We start from the raw sequence: 14,289 nt of genomic DNA, 5'->3' as shown, positions 1-14,289 counted from the left end.
GCTCGGGCGGGCGGCCTTCGCCGGTCTCCGGGGCCGGGGAACGAGTCCACAGATGTGCATGGGGAGGTCCCTGGTCGGCCTCACCTATTGTAGCTGCTACCTGGCGTCCTACATCACGAACAAGGTGAGGCCGGGCGGGAGGGGGTGATGACACGTAGGAGGTGTGGGCGCTCCAGCCTTTTCTCCTTTTTATGAAAACTCTGGATGGGGTTGGAGAAGAAACCGACTCTTGGGAAGCGCTTCTGGAACAGGATGTGTGGGACTCAAGCTTCCGCGATTCCCGCCCTGCACAGCTCCCCGGAAACTAATTGTTTTGACTCCCCTGTGGCTTGAGGACTTAAGAGTGGGCGGTGACGACCACTTTCCAGGGCAACTGAACCAAAACAGAAAGAACCCATTCGGCTCCTGTGGCTTCGGGAAAGGAGGGGTCAGGAAGCCGGCAGAAGTGTCCTGCTTTCCTTTCTGGACAGCGGCTGCCTGACTGGTCAGCTGGCTCTGCAAGATTCCAGAACACTTACCTGGGGGGCAGAGGCTGGGGGTGTCTGTTACATTTCCCCCTAACTCCCTTGATGCTCACGTCTGTGGTTTTCTTAATGTCTGCATCCCCAGCACTTTACGTCTGCTTTTCCTGAAATTATTTTTTAAAATGAGATTTCGGTGTCACCTTACATGTCCAATGTCAGGTGGGGTTTTGTCTTGGTAGGAGGGGGCTGAGTTGGCCTTAGTTTGGGACCCACGAGTATGACTGGGGCATTTGTGGCTGGCCTGGGCTCCAGACTGGTCCCACCCAGGTGATGGAGGGGGGCAGCACCAGCTTTTCCCCCTGAGGATCTGTACCGCTCTCTTTCTGTGTGTTCCCTTCCTGTCATTCTCTCTCTGGGAAAAGAACATCCACAAACAGCTTTTCCTTACCCTTGTTTCTCAGGGTAACTACCTTTAGGCTGGCCAGAGGATGCTGCCCAGAGGATGCTGCCCACCTGCCTGGCCTCTGCGGGCTGGGTCCAGTTGTGGTCAGGCCCTTTGTTGACCCACGAGTGCAGTCCTTTGGGAGCCAATGCTGGCTTGCATCCTGGCTCCACTTAGCCTTGATGAACTTAATATCTCTCTCTCTCTCTTTTCCCCTTAAAGTTTTATTTCAGTGAAACACAAAAATCTTCCATCCCCTGGTTCACTTCCCAAATGCCCAGAACAACCAGAACTAGGCCAAGCTGAAACCAGGAGCCCAGAATTCCATACTGTTTCTCCCACGTGGAGGAGGGCAGGAGCCAAGTACTTGGGCCATCTTCCACTGCCTTCCCAGGATCATTAGCAGGAAGCTAGGTCAGACGCAGGGCAGCTGGTATTCACGTAGCATGCTGGTATGGGATTTGGACTTCCCAAATAGTGGCTTAATGTGCTAGACCAAAATGCCTGCCCCAACCTTAATCTCTTGTAAGTTTTTTTAAAAGGTTTATTTATTTTTATTGGAAAGTCAGATATACAGAGAGGAAGAGAGACAAAGAGGAAGATCTTCATTGTGATGATTCACTCCCCTAGTGACCGCAATGGCCAGGAACTTCCTCCAGGTCTCCCATGAGGGTGCAGGGTCCCAAGGCTTTGGGCCGTCCTCAACTGCTTTCCCAGGCCACAGGCAGGGAGCTGGATGGAGAAGCGGGGCCGCCGGATTAGAACCAGCGCCCATATGAGATCCCAGTGCTGGCAAGGACTTTAGCTGCTAGGCTATGGTGCCAAGCCCAATCTCTTGTAAGTTTTTAAGATGAAATAAGAAAGTCCCCTTCACAGGGTGGTGAGAATTAATTGATGCTTGGGAAGTGGTTGGCCTGCTGCCTACTGCTGTGACAGCTGTCCCACAGGGGTCAGTGGTGGGGAACCTGGCAGAAAGAGAGGCAGCAAAGGCCATCTTTTGCTCATGTAGGACTCAGTCACTGTTAGCTTTCAGCAGATGTGTTTGTATCTCACTGGAGTTTTATGTTTCAGTAGCACCTACTCAGAGGTTGTAACATTGTAATACCATGACTTTTAAAATTATGTCCACTGGACTTACTAATCTAGTAAATATATTGGTGGTATTTTTCTTTTATTTTCTTACCATCATTAGAAGGGCAGAATAACATATCTTTTCTGAAAGTCCACAAACCATGGCATTGGTTAGGAAAAAAGTATAAAAAGCCATTTATATTATTTATATTTTAATTATTTATTTACATTATTCTGAAAGGCAGAATAAATAGACAGATGGAGGGAGAGACAGATATATCGATCTTGCATCTATTGGTTCATTTCCAAAAGGACTGCAATACTCAGTATAGGACCAGGCCAAAGCCAGGAGCCGGAAACTCCATCTGGGTCTCCTATGTGAGCGGCCCAAATACTTGAGCCATCTTCTGCTGCTTTCTCAGGTGCATGAGCAGGCAGCTAGATTGGAAGTGGAACAGCTGGTACTAGAACTGGCAGTCCAATGTTGGGTGCTGGCATTCTACGTACTGCCTTAACCTGTGAGCTGAGGCTGGGCCAGGACAAAGCCAGGAACTCATTCCAGGTCTCCCATGTGTCAGTGGCTTGTTCTGTCACCTGCTTCCTTCCAGCAGAAACTGGAGACCAAGACCAAGCAGCTCCCTGTCTTGCCCCTCATAGCTCTGGAATGTTCCCCCTAGAGACTGAGCCCACCTCTATTTTTTTTTCTATTTTTATTATATTTTTGACAATCTTTACATAGTTAATTAGGGTAAAAAGATTCAAGGGCTACAGGAAAATGGGTAAGACTATTAGTTCCATATTATTTCCTTCATATATCTGACGTAAAGGGGGATTTTAAGGGAGAAGCCCCACCCAGGCTCCCACCCACCCCAGGTCCCTGATGTAGGGCATGCTCCGAGGGTCTTGTTCAAGTGGTTTTGACAGTTCAGCAGTTATGAATTGCTGCCAGTCTCGCCATTCCAAGCACGATGAGGTTGCTGAAGAAGCCACTGATTGACATAGTCCATTATACAGTCTCTGTTTGCCCAATTTTTCACTGCCAACATATAGCTGAGGTGGTTGATTGATTTGTTCTGTCCTCTGTCTTTTCATGGTTAGGGTTCTGAGTCTGGCAGTTCGATTCGGGGGATCCCCAGAGAAACTTTGTCTGAGGTGTTCCCAGACCAGATTCTTGTGTGTACTTGCAAGTACAGGGCCTGGTACAGTCCATTGCCCCAATCAGCTGGTGGTTGCAATTGCTGGATTGGTTCTATTTTCAGCCCCGACTTCCACTGGGACCAATGGGTATTGCAGTTCAGCTTGATTCTGCCCAGCACACACTCGGCCCTCACATAAACCAATGGGAGCTGCAGCCTAGTCGGGGCGACCCACAATAACCCCCACCAGGTCTGCCCTCTACCCTGGTTTGCCAATATGTGTAGCAGACTAGTCCAGTCTGTCCCACATCCCATTCAGCCCTCATGCATGTCAATGGGTATTAAAGCCTAGTTTCATCTAACCAGCTCAACTATCCAGCCCTCACGGATGTTATTGGGTGTCTCTCCATCTAGCCACCGCAGCACCTGTCCTAGTTTTCATGCCCTCCCGTGGGAGTGGTAACCCAAGAGGGAGGAGCCCATTGTTTCCCTCCCAGGCCATTCCCACCCACCTCTGTTTTTTTTTTTTTTTTTTTTTTTTTTTAAGAATTTATTTATTTGAAAGTTGCAGGGAGAGAGAAGAGAAAGACAGAAAGAGACTTTCCATCTGCTGTTCACTTCCCAGATGGCCACAATGGTAAGGGAGGGACCAGGCCCAAGTTAGGAACCAGGGGCTCCATCCAGGTCTTCCACACGGATACAGGGGCTTAAGCACTTGTACCCATTCTTCTGTTATCCCAGTTATGTTAGCAGGGAACTGTTTTGGAAGTGGGGCTGCCAGGACTCAAACCTGCGCCCTTCTGGGATCCCATTGCTACAGGCAGTGGCTTAATGTGCCAGGCCACGGCGCTGGCCCCGTTCTTGTTTCACAAGCTTCGGAGGGGCTGTCTTCCCCTTACCTGGAGAACCTTGCTGTGAGGGTTTGCTTTTTTGCCAGGCCATGCTCTGCTGTGAGCCTCGCTTCTCAGGCATGTGGAAGAATTACTAGAAGGAGACATTTCTAGCACTTAGATTCTGTTTCTTACAGATTCCCTTTTCCCTCTGCTCTTTAGCAACGTGAGGTGAGAGCCTTAGAAGTGATGATCTGCCCTAATGGGTAGGACAGTGTTAAATATACAATAAATTCAATGAATGTTAAGTACCATAATGAAGGGCAACGATGCTACACGGTGTGTGGCCCTGGTGCTCACTCAATTCTTTCTTTCTCCATTTTAGACTAAAAATATCAGGGAAAAGGAGGCAGCAGCATGACACATTCTGTTAGTAGATTTTCAGATTGGAGCACAGTCAGGCATACATAGGGAGCCATACTTGGGGTGTTTAAGAGCTTCCATAGAGGGGATTCTGCATGGCTAATCCCTGGGAAGGTATTGAGATGCAAACATTACCATCATCCCATTCCAGTTTTGGGGTCATGAGAAGAATCAGTAGTATGTTGCCCTAAAGCCGTGGAATGATTTTAGATTTTTAAAAATTCCTCAAGTATTAAATCGTTTTTTAAAAAAAGATTTATTTATTTTTATTGGAAAAGCAGATCAGATTTACAGAGAGAAGGGGAGAGAAAGAGAGAGAAAGACAGACAGACCAAGATCTTTCATCTACTGGTTCACTCCCCAAATGACTGCAATGGGCAGAGCTGAGCCAGTCCAAAGCCAGGAGCCAGGAGCTGCTTGCACATCTCCATGTGGGTACAGGGTCCCGAGCTTTGGACCTTCTTCCACTGCTTCCCCAGGCCATAAGCAGGGAGCTAGATGGGAAGTGGAGCAGCCCAAACATGAACTGGCACCCATATGGAATGCTGGCACCACAGGGTGGAGGATTAGTTTATTGAGCCACAGCATTGGCTCCAAGTTTTCAAAAAATTTTCAAAAGGCAGGAAAAGATCCTCCAATAACAAAACATGATTCCCATATTTATCAAATGTTATACATTTGAAAAAGAATCCTTAAAATGCTAAAATACAGCAGCATTTATGACACCTACGCGGAATTAGCTTAAAACAGATCCTTTTATGCAAAAGCCATACAAAATCCTACAAATTAAAGGAGAACAGAAGGAAGACATTTGAAGACATAGAGAAGGGGCTATAGTTTTCGGTAAGCTGGACAGTAGGTTAATCGACTGGGTCCAGGCACTGGGCTGGGTTTCTCTGGAGAGGCTGCAGTGGCGATGTCGCAGGCTGGGGTATGGGGAGATGTGAAGTGTTCCAGTGGTGATGCCATCAGCCCTGCTGCCGAGCTTCCAGATGTGCTGACGTCACCAGTACCACTCTGCAGTCAAGAGGAGCCAGGCTCTGGTGGCGTTGCAGAGAGGGAAGCCCATATGCTTTAGTAGGACTTCAGAGGCCATTTGTTTGTCTAATGTGTCATTTTGGTGGGACATAAAGGCCTTTTTGAAACTTGAATTTGCTTGATTGTGTGGTCTCCCACTTCTGCATCATTTGAAATGTTGATTAATTTGGTATTTGTTTTTCAGTATGTCCTGTCTGTCTTGAAATTTACCTACCCTACATTATTCCAAGGGTGAGTATTGTTTATGTTCTTCATATAGAAATGTCCAATCAACAGCATTAAAATATTATTCAGAATACATTTAACGAGAACATATAGATTTGTTGTCAGAGTCGCATATTGTAATTTGTTTTGCTATTCGATTATCGAGCATTTAGGTTGTGTTTCCTTCTAATTATTACTGTTATTTGAGAGCCTGAGAGAGAGAGAGAAATCTTACCTGCTGGTTTACTCCCAGAATGCCCTCACTGTTAAAGCCTGGGCCAAGGCAAGGCCCAGAGCACAGAGCTCAGTCTGCATGGACAGGGATTGTTCCTCCGGCTGTCACTTGCTGCCTCCAAGATCCTCATTGGTGGGAAGCTAGAATCCGGAACCACAACTGGAAGCTGACCCAGGCACTGCAGCAGAGGGTGTGGGCATCTCCACTGATGGTTTCACTGCTGGACTAAACACCTGTTCAGTTTTGGAGGCATAAAAGCAAGAAAGTTGTCAGACACTTTTTAAAAAAAGGTTTATTTATTTTTATTGCAAAGTCAGATATACAGAGAGAAAGAGAGACAGAGAGGAAGACCATCCATCCGACGACTCACCTCCTAAGCGGCCACACGGTTGGAGCTGAGCCAATCCGAAGCCAGGAGCCAGGAGCCAGGAGCCTCCTCCAGGTCTCCCACATGGGTGCAGGGTCCCAAGGCATTGGGCCATCCTTGACTGCTTTCCCTGGCCATAAGCAGGGAGCTGGATGGGAAGCAGGGCCACTGGAACCAGAACTGGCGACCATATGGGATCTGGGCACATTCAAGGCAAGGACCCCAGCTGCTAGGCCACTTTACCGGACCCTGTTAGACACTTTTATGTTCAATTTTTTTTTTAAGATTTATTTATTTATTGGAAAGTCAGATATACAGGGAGGAGGAGAGACAGAGAGGAAGATCTTCCATCCGATGATTCACTCCCCAAGTGAGCGCAACAGCCAATGCTATGCCGATCTGAAGCCAGGATCCAGGAACTTCTTCCGGGTATCCCACACGGGTGCAGGGTCCCAAAGCCTTGGGCTGTCCTCAACTACTTTCCCAGGCCACAAGCAGGGAGCTGGATGGGAAGTGGGTATGCCAGGATTAGAATCGGCGCCCATATGGGATACCCGTGCGTTCAAGGCAAGGACTTTAGCTGCTAGACCATGCCACCGGGCCCTGTGTTCAAATTTTTAATTACATCTTGGGATAGAGTCCTACATAATAAATTTCAATTAAACAACATGAAGTTCTCAAGAATTCTTGAATATCAGCAAATAGATTTTCCAAAAGTTTTTTGACTCATTGGCATTGCTACAGAGCCTATGTTGGAAAGTTTCTATAATATTGTATTCATACCAGGGTTAGTTCTTTTCTTCTCTCTGCTGAGTTCATGAACAAGAAATGGGACAAGTTAAGTATCTATAATCCAAAATAAAAATCCAAAATCCCTCAAGGCCCCAAACCTTTGGAGTCCTGATCTCACACCATGAGTGGAAAATCCTATACAGACCTTATATGTTGGGTTGGAGCAAAAATACAGGCATGCTACACATTTTGCATAAAATTACCTTCAGACTATGTGTATATAGTAGATATAAAACAAAAATGAAGTTTGTATTTAGATTCAGGCTTATCCCCCAAGATAACCTTATTTGTGTGCAAATATTCCAGTATCTGAAATGCAAAGCACATCTGATCCAGATTTTAGAGAAGTCATACTTGACATGTATGGTGTATTTGATTTTTTTTTTAAGATTTATTTATTTGAAAGGCAGAATTTTACAGAGAGACAGATGGGAAGAGATATCTCCCATCCACTGGTTCATTATCCATCCAGGCTTGTCTGAAGCTAGGAGTTTCTCCTGGGTCTCCCATGTGGGTGCAGGGTCCCAACTACTTAGGCCCCACCTCCACTGCTTCTGCAGGCAGCATAGTAGGAGCTGCAACTTGAACTGGCACCCACATGGGATGCTGACATGGTAGTTGCGCATGGTAGTTGTAATTGCTAAGCTGCAACAACAGCCCCCTTTTGTTTCATAATTTCTTAGATCATTAGTAAAGTTGGATAGTTTCCTTTTTCTGATTATCTACTCACACCTTTAATTCAGTAAATTGTCCTCTTTGTGCCTTTTGCCCATTTATTTTCACTGAGATGTTAGTATTATTCTTACTAACTTAAGGAAGAATTTTTATTGTAAGGATGTCTACCACTTATCCATCAGGTTTATTGGAGATGTTTCTTGCTAATTTGTTATTTGCCTTCTACTCTGTTGATAATTCCTTTGATTACTAAATGTTTCATTTTGATGTGATTAAGCACACTCATTATTTCCTTTGTGATTCCTTCTGTTTATGATTCTCCTTTCCTATCACGAGGTCCTGTCGATGTCTGTGTTTCACTGAAGCCCTGCCCTATTTTTAGTCATAATCAGTTTATTTTGGTCTAGAGTCACCGTGAAGCCATCATCCATACCCCAGTACCCAGCTAAGGTTTACTCCTCTCTTTGGTCTTGGGGTTGTTCATATCATGTAGTTGGGTAACATTAATTTTTTTTTTTGAAGCCTATATGGGTTCTTACCTGTCAATTTTTATGGAAACAGGCTAGTGTGGAATTGTCTTAATTACATATATTTTAAATTTTATTTTCATTTTTGTTTGAAAGGCAGAAAGAGAGAGAGAGAAAGAAAGAGAAAGAGAGAAATCTTTCATATTGCTGGATCACTCCCCAAGCACTCACAACAGCCACGACTGGGCCAGCCCAAAAGCCAGGTGGAGAGAGGTAGGGAGCTTCCACGGAGAAGGCCACATTGCACCCTGGACTGCTTTCCTTCATGTGATGGACACGTCAGACAGCACACAGCTCCCTGTGAGGTGGCCCGCCCACAGGGGCAGGAGGTGCCCTTTATCTGCGTTGTCATTGGAGTGTTCACAGTGCCTGGAACCGCCTGGCACATGGGAAGTGCATGGTAGGGCAGAGCACCTTACTCCATCAGTGTGTCTGTGTGCCAGGCCCTTCTAGACTCTTGGGGTGAACTCTGAAGAAAGCAAAGTTGAGCCTTGTGTCTTCCTTCCAGTTGTCCATCTGGAAATAGGTGTTATCCATGGGATATTTTTTCTGGTCTTCTTCATCCCCAACACCTGTTAGCCACTGGGAGCTCCTGAACCTCTTTGGATTCTGTCCACCATCTTCAAACATACAGCCCCTTCCCCGCTGATGCCTTCCACTCGCTTCCTCACCCTTGCTCTTGTTTCTCTCAAAAAAGTTCTCTTCCTTGTGACTAAAGAGCATCCCCATGTAGTAGGGTCACCCCTGCTAAGACCCTACAGTGGGTCCCCTGTTCGAAGTCCCAGCTGCTTTCCTCAATTGGCTTGGCCTCTAGGACCAGCCTCTTTGTTCAGTGCCAGCTCTCGCCACCTCCCTGCCCAGCTGCTAAGAGCCGGAACGTCTGAACTTCTTGAGAAGCTTTCAGCAAGCTCTGGTCTCTCTCACCTCTGGGCCTTCATCTCTTCTGGGTCTTCTTCCTTGAGCACATTTCCAGTGTATGTTCTTCCTCGCTTTCTGTAGATATGCCAGCTCACCAGGCGAGATGAGTGGTACTTGCCTGGGTGATAGGTCATAACGGGTACTGTTCCTGTTGGAATCTAATCGCAGTCTGATTAGTGGTTAATTATCTTACTTTTCACTAGACTGGAGATTCTTAGTCTCAATGTGTAACCTTAGTCTCATTCTGTAACCTGCATTTTTTTTTTTTTTTGCATGGGGTTGGCGCTGCCCTGCTCTTTGTAGAATGTTTAGTGTCATCTTTGACTTGTATGCAATGGCTGACACTAGTCTGACATTCTCCACAAAGATATCCATGTGCTGCCAACTGCCCCTTATGGGAGAATTAGCCAGGCTGTCCAGTCTAGGCTCTGTGAGGCATGGTGGGCCCATGTTGTGCTCTCTGCTTGCCCAGGAAAGTGGAACTTCCCAAGGAGAGAGGTGCCACCTTGCTTTACCAGCCCAGTACGTTTCACCAACCCAACCCATGAGTTGGGAGGAGCTAAGGGGCTGAGAACAGCACCTGCCAGCCTCTGGCAGGCTGCAGGCTATTTTGAGTGGCTGGAACGTGGTTGCCAATGGCAGCCAGATGGAACCTCCACTGCTGTCCAGAGCCTGTGTATTGCTTGCAAGTGACTTTGTCCTATAGGCCAGGGTTTCTGCGCTGTGGTGTGGCAGCATATGACGTGTTCATGAGTACATAGAGGGTTTTTACACTCATGAATGAGTCACTAGAAGAAAAAGCTACCGGAATGAGATAGGTTAAAGTTATGTTAACAACTGCCTCTCCTTTGGCATTTTGATGGACTTTTGCTGGGGGAGAGGGAGAGCTGTTGTAATCAGTGATGTGCCCTGAACCCTGTACCCCAAAGGGAGTCTTATGACACCCCAAGTCTGTTCTGGCACAGAAGAGGCTGAGGGATGCTGCCTGTTCCACAGGGAAGAATAATTAAATTTTTAAAAATTAATTAAATTATATATTTAGAGAGATGTCTCCCAGGTGCTGATTTATTTCCCAAATATCCTCAATGGCTGTAGCTGGGCAGGGCTGAAACTGGGAGGCAAAAACTTGGTCTGGGTCTCCCACAAGGGTGGCAGACCTGAGTCCTTACCATCACCTGCTGCCTTCTAGGGTACACATAGCTGGAGGTTGCCACCTGTAGCACAGCTATGACGTGAACCCAGGCGTTACAGCTGGTGTCTGCGTGGCTAGGCCAGTGCCCACTCCTCGGCTGTGTTGGAACATGTTGAGTGGCACAGTTCAATGTGCAGCTTGGAAAAGAATCCTTTGGATAGCAAGGTGAATGGGTGGTAGAGAACAGCCCCAGGAGCAGGGGACCAGTTAAAGGGCTAATGCTGTGGGCCAGGGATGTGGTATTGGGAGCCCAAATTGAGGCTGACCAAATGGAGGCAAAGGTTTTGTGTGTAGATGCTGGGCAGTCAATAACATCACCAGTGTTTAACCAACCAGATGAGGATGCCATTGGACTTGACTGATAAGATATAGTAGGAGAATCAACTGGATAAAGAGGATAAAGGTGTTGTTTTCACTGGGAACCGGCAGTTTCCAGAGTGGTGGTACCTGTGTGAGGACATGGATTTGAAGGTGGTCAGTAGAGGGGCAGTGTGAAAAGCAGTGGCCATGGGTGAGACAGTTCAGGAAAAATCCAGTTTAAAAAGCGAACATGAATGGCAGCACTTTGGGCACAGCTAAACTCAGGGGCAAGGTCGAGGTGGTGAAGGAGCGGTGTGAGGAACGGGGTGGTTCCTGGGACAGAGTGGACGAAGCAAGCCGAAGAAGGCCTGGCTGTGTCTGTGTAGTGGACAGGGCAGCCGGGGTCCTGCAGCGCCCTGCGGCCTTCACATCTGTGCTTGTCCTTTTCCAGGTGGCAGACGTTCATCGGTGGACTCCTGCTGCATGTGTCGTGGAAGCTAGGCTGGGTGGAGATCAGCAGCGGCTCCAGGTACCACGTGCTCTCTGCACTGCTTGCCCGCAGCCTTACTCTGTTGTTGACGGCATTGCCCTGGGAAGCGGGGATGTTCCTTCCAGTTGTTTGGACTTGTACTTCCCTTCTGACCTTGACACTTAATGATTGTATGATCTGCTGAAACGCACATACTGTTGTTGTCCTGGTTAATAATGTTCCGAACATGACATTAAAATTAATTAAATATACAATTATAATAACATACGCATTTGGCTTGGTTTTAGATCATAGAATCACTGTGAATGTAGCTTTAAATTTTGTTGTGTGTGAATTGGTTTTAAAATTGTTTCCTACCCGCAGGAAAGTTAGACTAGTATAGAAGGCTTGTACATACCTCAGATTCCCCTATAGTTATTTTATCCAGTTCTGTGTTCATTATACATATGTGTGTGTATAATATATAAATGTATATATACACATTTATAACTTTTTCTAGATTATTTGCTCCAGATTTAATTAAAAAGATGTTTCTCATATTCCAAATTCTGAAGTATGTATTTGTAAAAGCAAGGATATTCTCTTACGTGACTGTAGTATGGTTATAAAATCAGGACATTAACATAGACCATCTCATCTACAGACTATATTTTCCCAATTTTCTCAGTAATATCCTGGGCCCAGGGTCTAATGTAGATCAGACTTTATGTTAGTTGTTACCTTATTAAAAATAACCTTCCAGTAAGTTTAAAATGAACTTCGAAGGCCGTATCATGTTCATGGCCAGAACTTTAAGCCACATTACTTATCTACTCCTGCCTTATCTAGATAAATCCTCCTGATTCTTTGAAATCATCTGGCCTAGCCTGAAGCGAGGCACAAAATGAAAAGAAAGTTAAGTCAAAGTTTATTTGGATAAAATAAACATCACAGCCGAGTGACCAGGCCAAATCACTTGCTTTAGTCCAGCTTTTCTCCTCAACTTATTCTTTAATCAGATTAACTGCTTAGTTGCTCAGCCATTCATTTATTTGGAATTCTGAAAAAGGTTTTAGAGCATATGCCATATAAATGTAAGTATGGATTTATGTTTGGAGAGCAAAAAGTAGTATTAAGAGGTTTCATAGAAAAGGAATTTTGGGCACACAGGTGTTCATTAATTTACCTGATCCTATGGCCCCATCACCTATACGCTAAAAAAGTGTTCCACACAAGATGCTTAAGCCAAAGGGAGCCTTAATTGAACACTCCATTGTCGTGGTTGATAGTTCAGTGACAATTGGAGTTCTAATTTACCCCAGTAGGTATAATGGCTGAATCCTGAATACATGAGGCCTGTAACAGTCCTAATAGGTTGTCACATAATGAGGCATCGTGACTGTGAATGGCTCCATTTGCTCGCAGTCACTCCTGGCCGGCTGGGGTCACTGGTGCTGATCAGCATGGGTCTGTCACCCTTAGAAAATTCCTGATAGTGTGATGACTCAATGGCTAAGTCCTCATCTTGTAAGCACCGGGATCTCATATGGGTACCAGTTTGTGTCCTGGCTGCTCCGCTTCCAATCCAGCTTCCTGCTTGTGGCATGGGAATGTAGTAGAGGACAGCCCAAAGCCTTGGGACTCTGCACCCACGAGGGTGCCTGGAAGAAGCGTCCGGCTCCTGGCTTCAGATCAGCTAAGCTCTGGCCATTGTGGCTACTTAGGGAATGAACCAGCAGATGGAAGATCTTTCTCCAGTTAATTTGTCTTTCCAAGAAATGAATAACAATTCTCAAAAAAAGAAAGAAAAAAAGAAGATTGGAAGGAAGAAAGAAAAAGCAAAAGAAAAGAAGTTAGCTCCTGATGGTCATTATCTTTTGGCTTCTCATGTAAAGGTTGGCTTAATCATCATATTCTGAAAATTACCTTGCTCATGGGCCTGGCTCAATGGCTCAGTGGGTAAATCTTTGCCTTTCATGCTACCAGGATTCCATATGGGTGCCGGTTCTGTCTTGGCTGCTCCACTTCCTATCTGGCTTTCTGCTTGTGGTCTGGGAAAGCAGTAGAGGGTGGTCCAAGGCTTTGGGACACTCTACCCTGTGGAAGACCAAGAAGTAGCTCCTGGCTCCTAGCTTCGGATTGGCTCAGATCCAGCTGTTGGGGCTACTTGGTGAGTGAACCACTAGACAGAAGACTTTTTTAATAAAGATTTGTTTATTTTTTATTGGAAAGGCAGATATACAAAGAGGAAGAGAGACAGGAAGATCTTCCATCCAATGACTCACTCCCCAAGTGACCACAGTGGCCAGTGCTACACTGATCCCAAGCTGGGAACCAGGAACCCCTTCCAGGTCTCCCATGTGGGTGCAGGGTCCCAAAGCTTTGGGCCACCCTCTACTGCTTTCCCAGGCCACAAGCAGGAAGCTGGATGGGAAGTGGAGCTGCTGAGATTAGAACCGGTGCCCATATGGGATCCTGGCGCATACAAGACGAGGACTTTAGCTGCTAGGCCATGCCACTGGTCCCTGGACAGAAGATCTTTCTCTGTCTTCTCCTTCTGTATGTAACTGCTTTTCCAATAAAAAATTTAAAAATCTCTTAAAAAAATATATTACAGGGCCCAGCGCGGTAGCCTAGTGGCTAAAATCCTCGCTTTGAATGCGCTGGTATCTCATATGGGCACCCATTCTAATCCCAGCAGCCCTGCTTCCCAACCAGCCCTGCTTCCCAACCAGCTCCCTGTTTGTGGCCTGGGAAAGCAGGTGAGGACGGCCCAAAGCTTTGGGATCTTGCACCTGTGTAGGAGACCCAGAAGAGGCTCTGGGTTCCTGGCTTTGGATCAGTGCAGCTCCAGGCATTTGAGGCTTCCTGGGGAGTGAATCCACAGACGGAAGCTCTTCCTGTCTGTCTCTCCTCCTCTCTGTATATCTGCCTTTCCAATAAAAATAAATCTTAAAAAAAAATTACCTTACTCATGTTTCCTTAAAAGGAATGTCGTTCTGTATATTTGAAACATTTGTGATAGAAGATGTGTCGTCTGGGCCTGGCTTAACACCTGTATTGCCTACCGGCGCACCTGGGTTGGATGCCCGATTCGAACTGATGACTTGAGCTTCCTGCTCATGCAGGCCCTGGGAGGCAGCAGTGATGGCACGAGTCGTTGGGTCCCTGGTACCCGCCCAAGGGCCTGAGATACCATCTCCCAA

General features: G+C 46.4%; 1 protein-coding gene across 1 annotated transcript in view; it reads left to right on the top strand.

Annotated features, from left to right (window-relative positions):
• The window catches only part of TMEM241 (transmembrane protein 241), a 111,468-nt gene continuing 97,179 nt past the window's right edge, over nt 1-14,289 (top strand). Inside the window, exons 1-3 of the mRNA XM_040984795.1 lie at nt 1-124; nt 5,589-5,635; nt 11,066-11,143. Of these exons, the coding sequence (XP_040840729.1) occupies nt 53-124; nt 5,589-5,635; nt 11,066-11,143 (197 nt within the window). The 5' untranslated portion in view covers nt 1-52. The remainder of the gene's footprint in view (nt 125-5,588; nt 5,636-11,065; nt 11,144-14,289) is intronic.

Source organism: Ochotona curzoniae, unplaced genomic scaffold (genome assembly GCF_017591425.1).
Source record: "Ochotona curzoniae isolate NIBS_2020 unplaced genomic scaffold, NIBS_Ocur_1.0 contig_43, whole genome shotgun sequence".
Taxonomy (NCBI): Eukaryota; Metazoa; Chordata; class Mammalia; order Lagomorpha; family Ochotonidae; genus Ochotona; species Ochotona curzoniae.
This window is presented reverse-complemented; position numbering and strand designations above follow the sequence as displayed.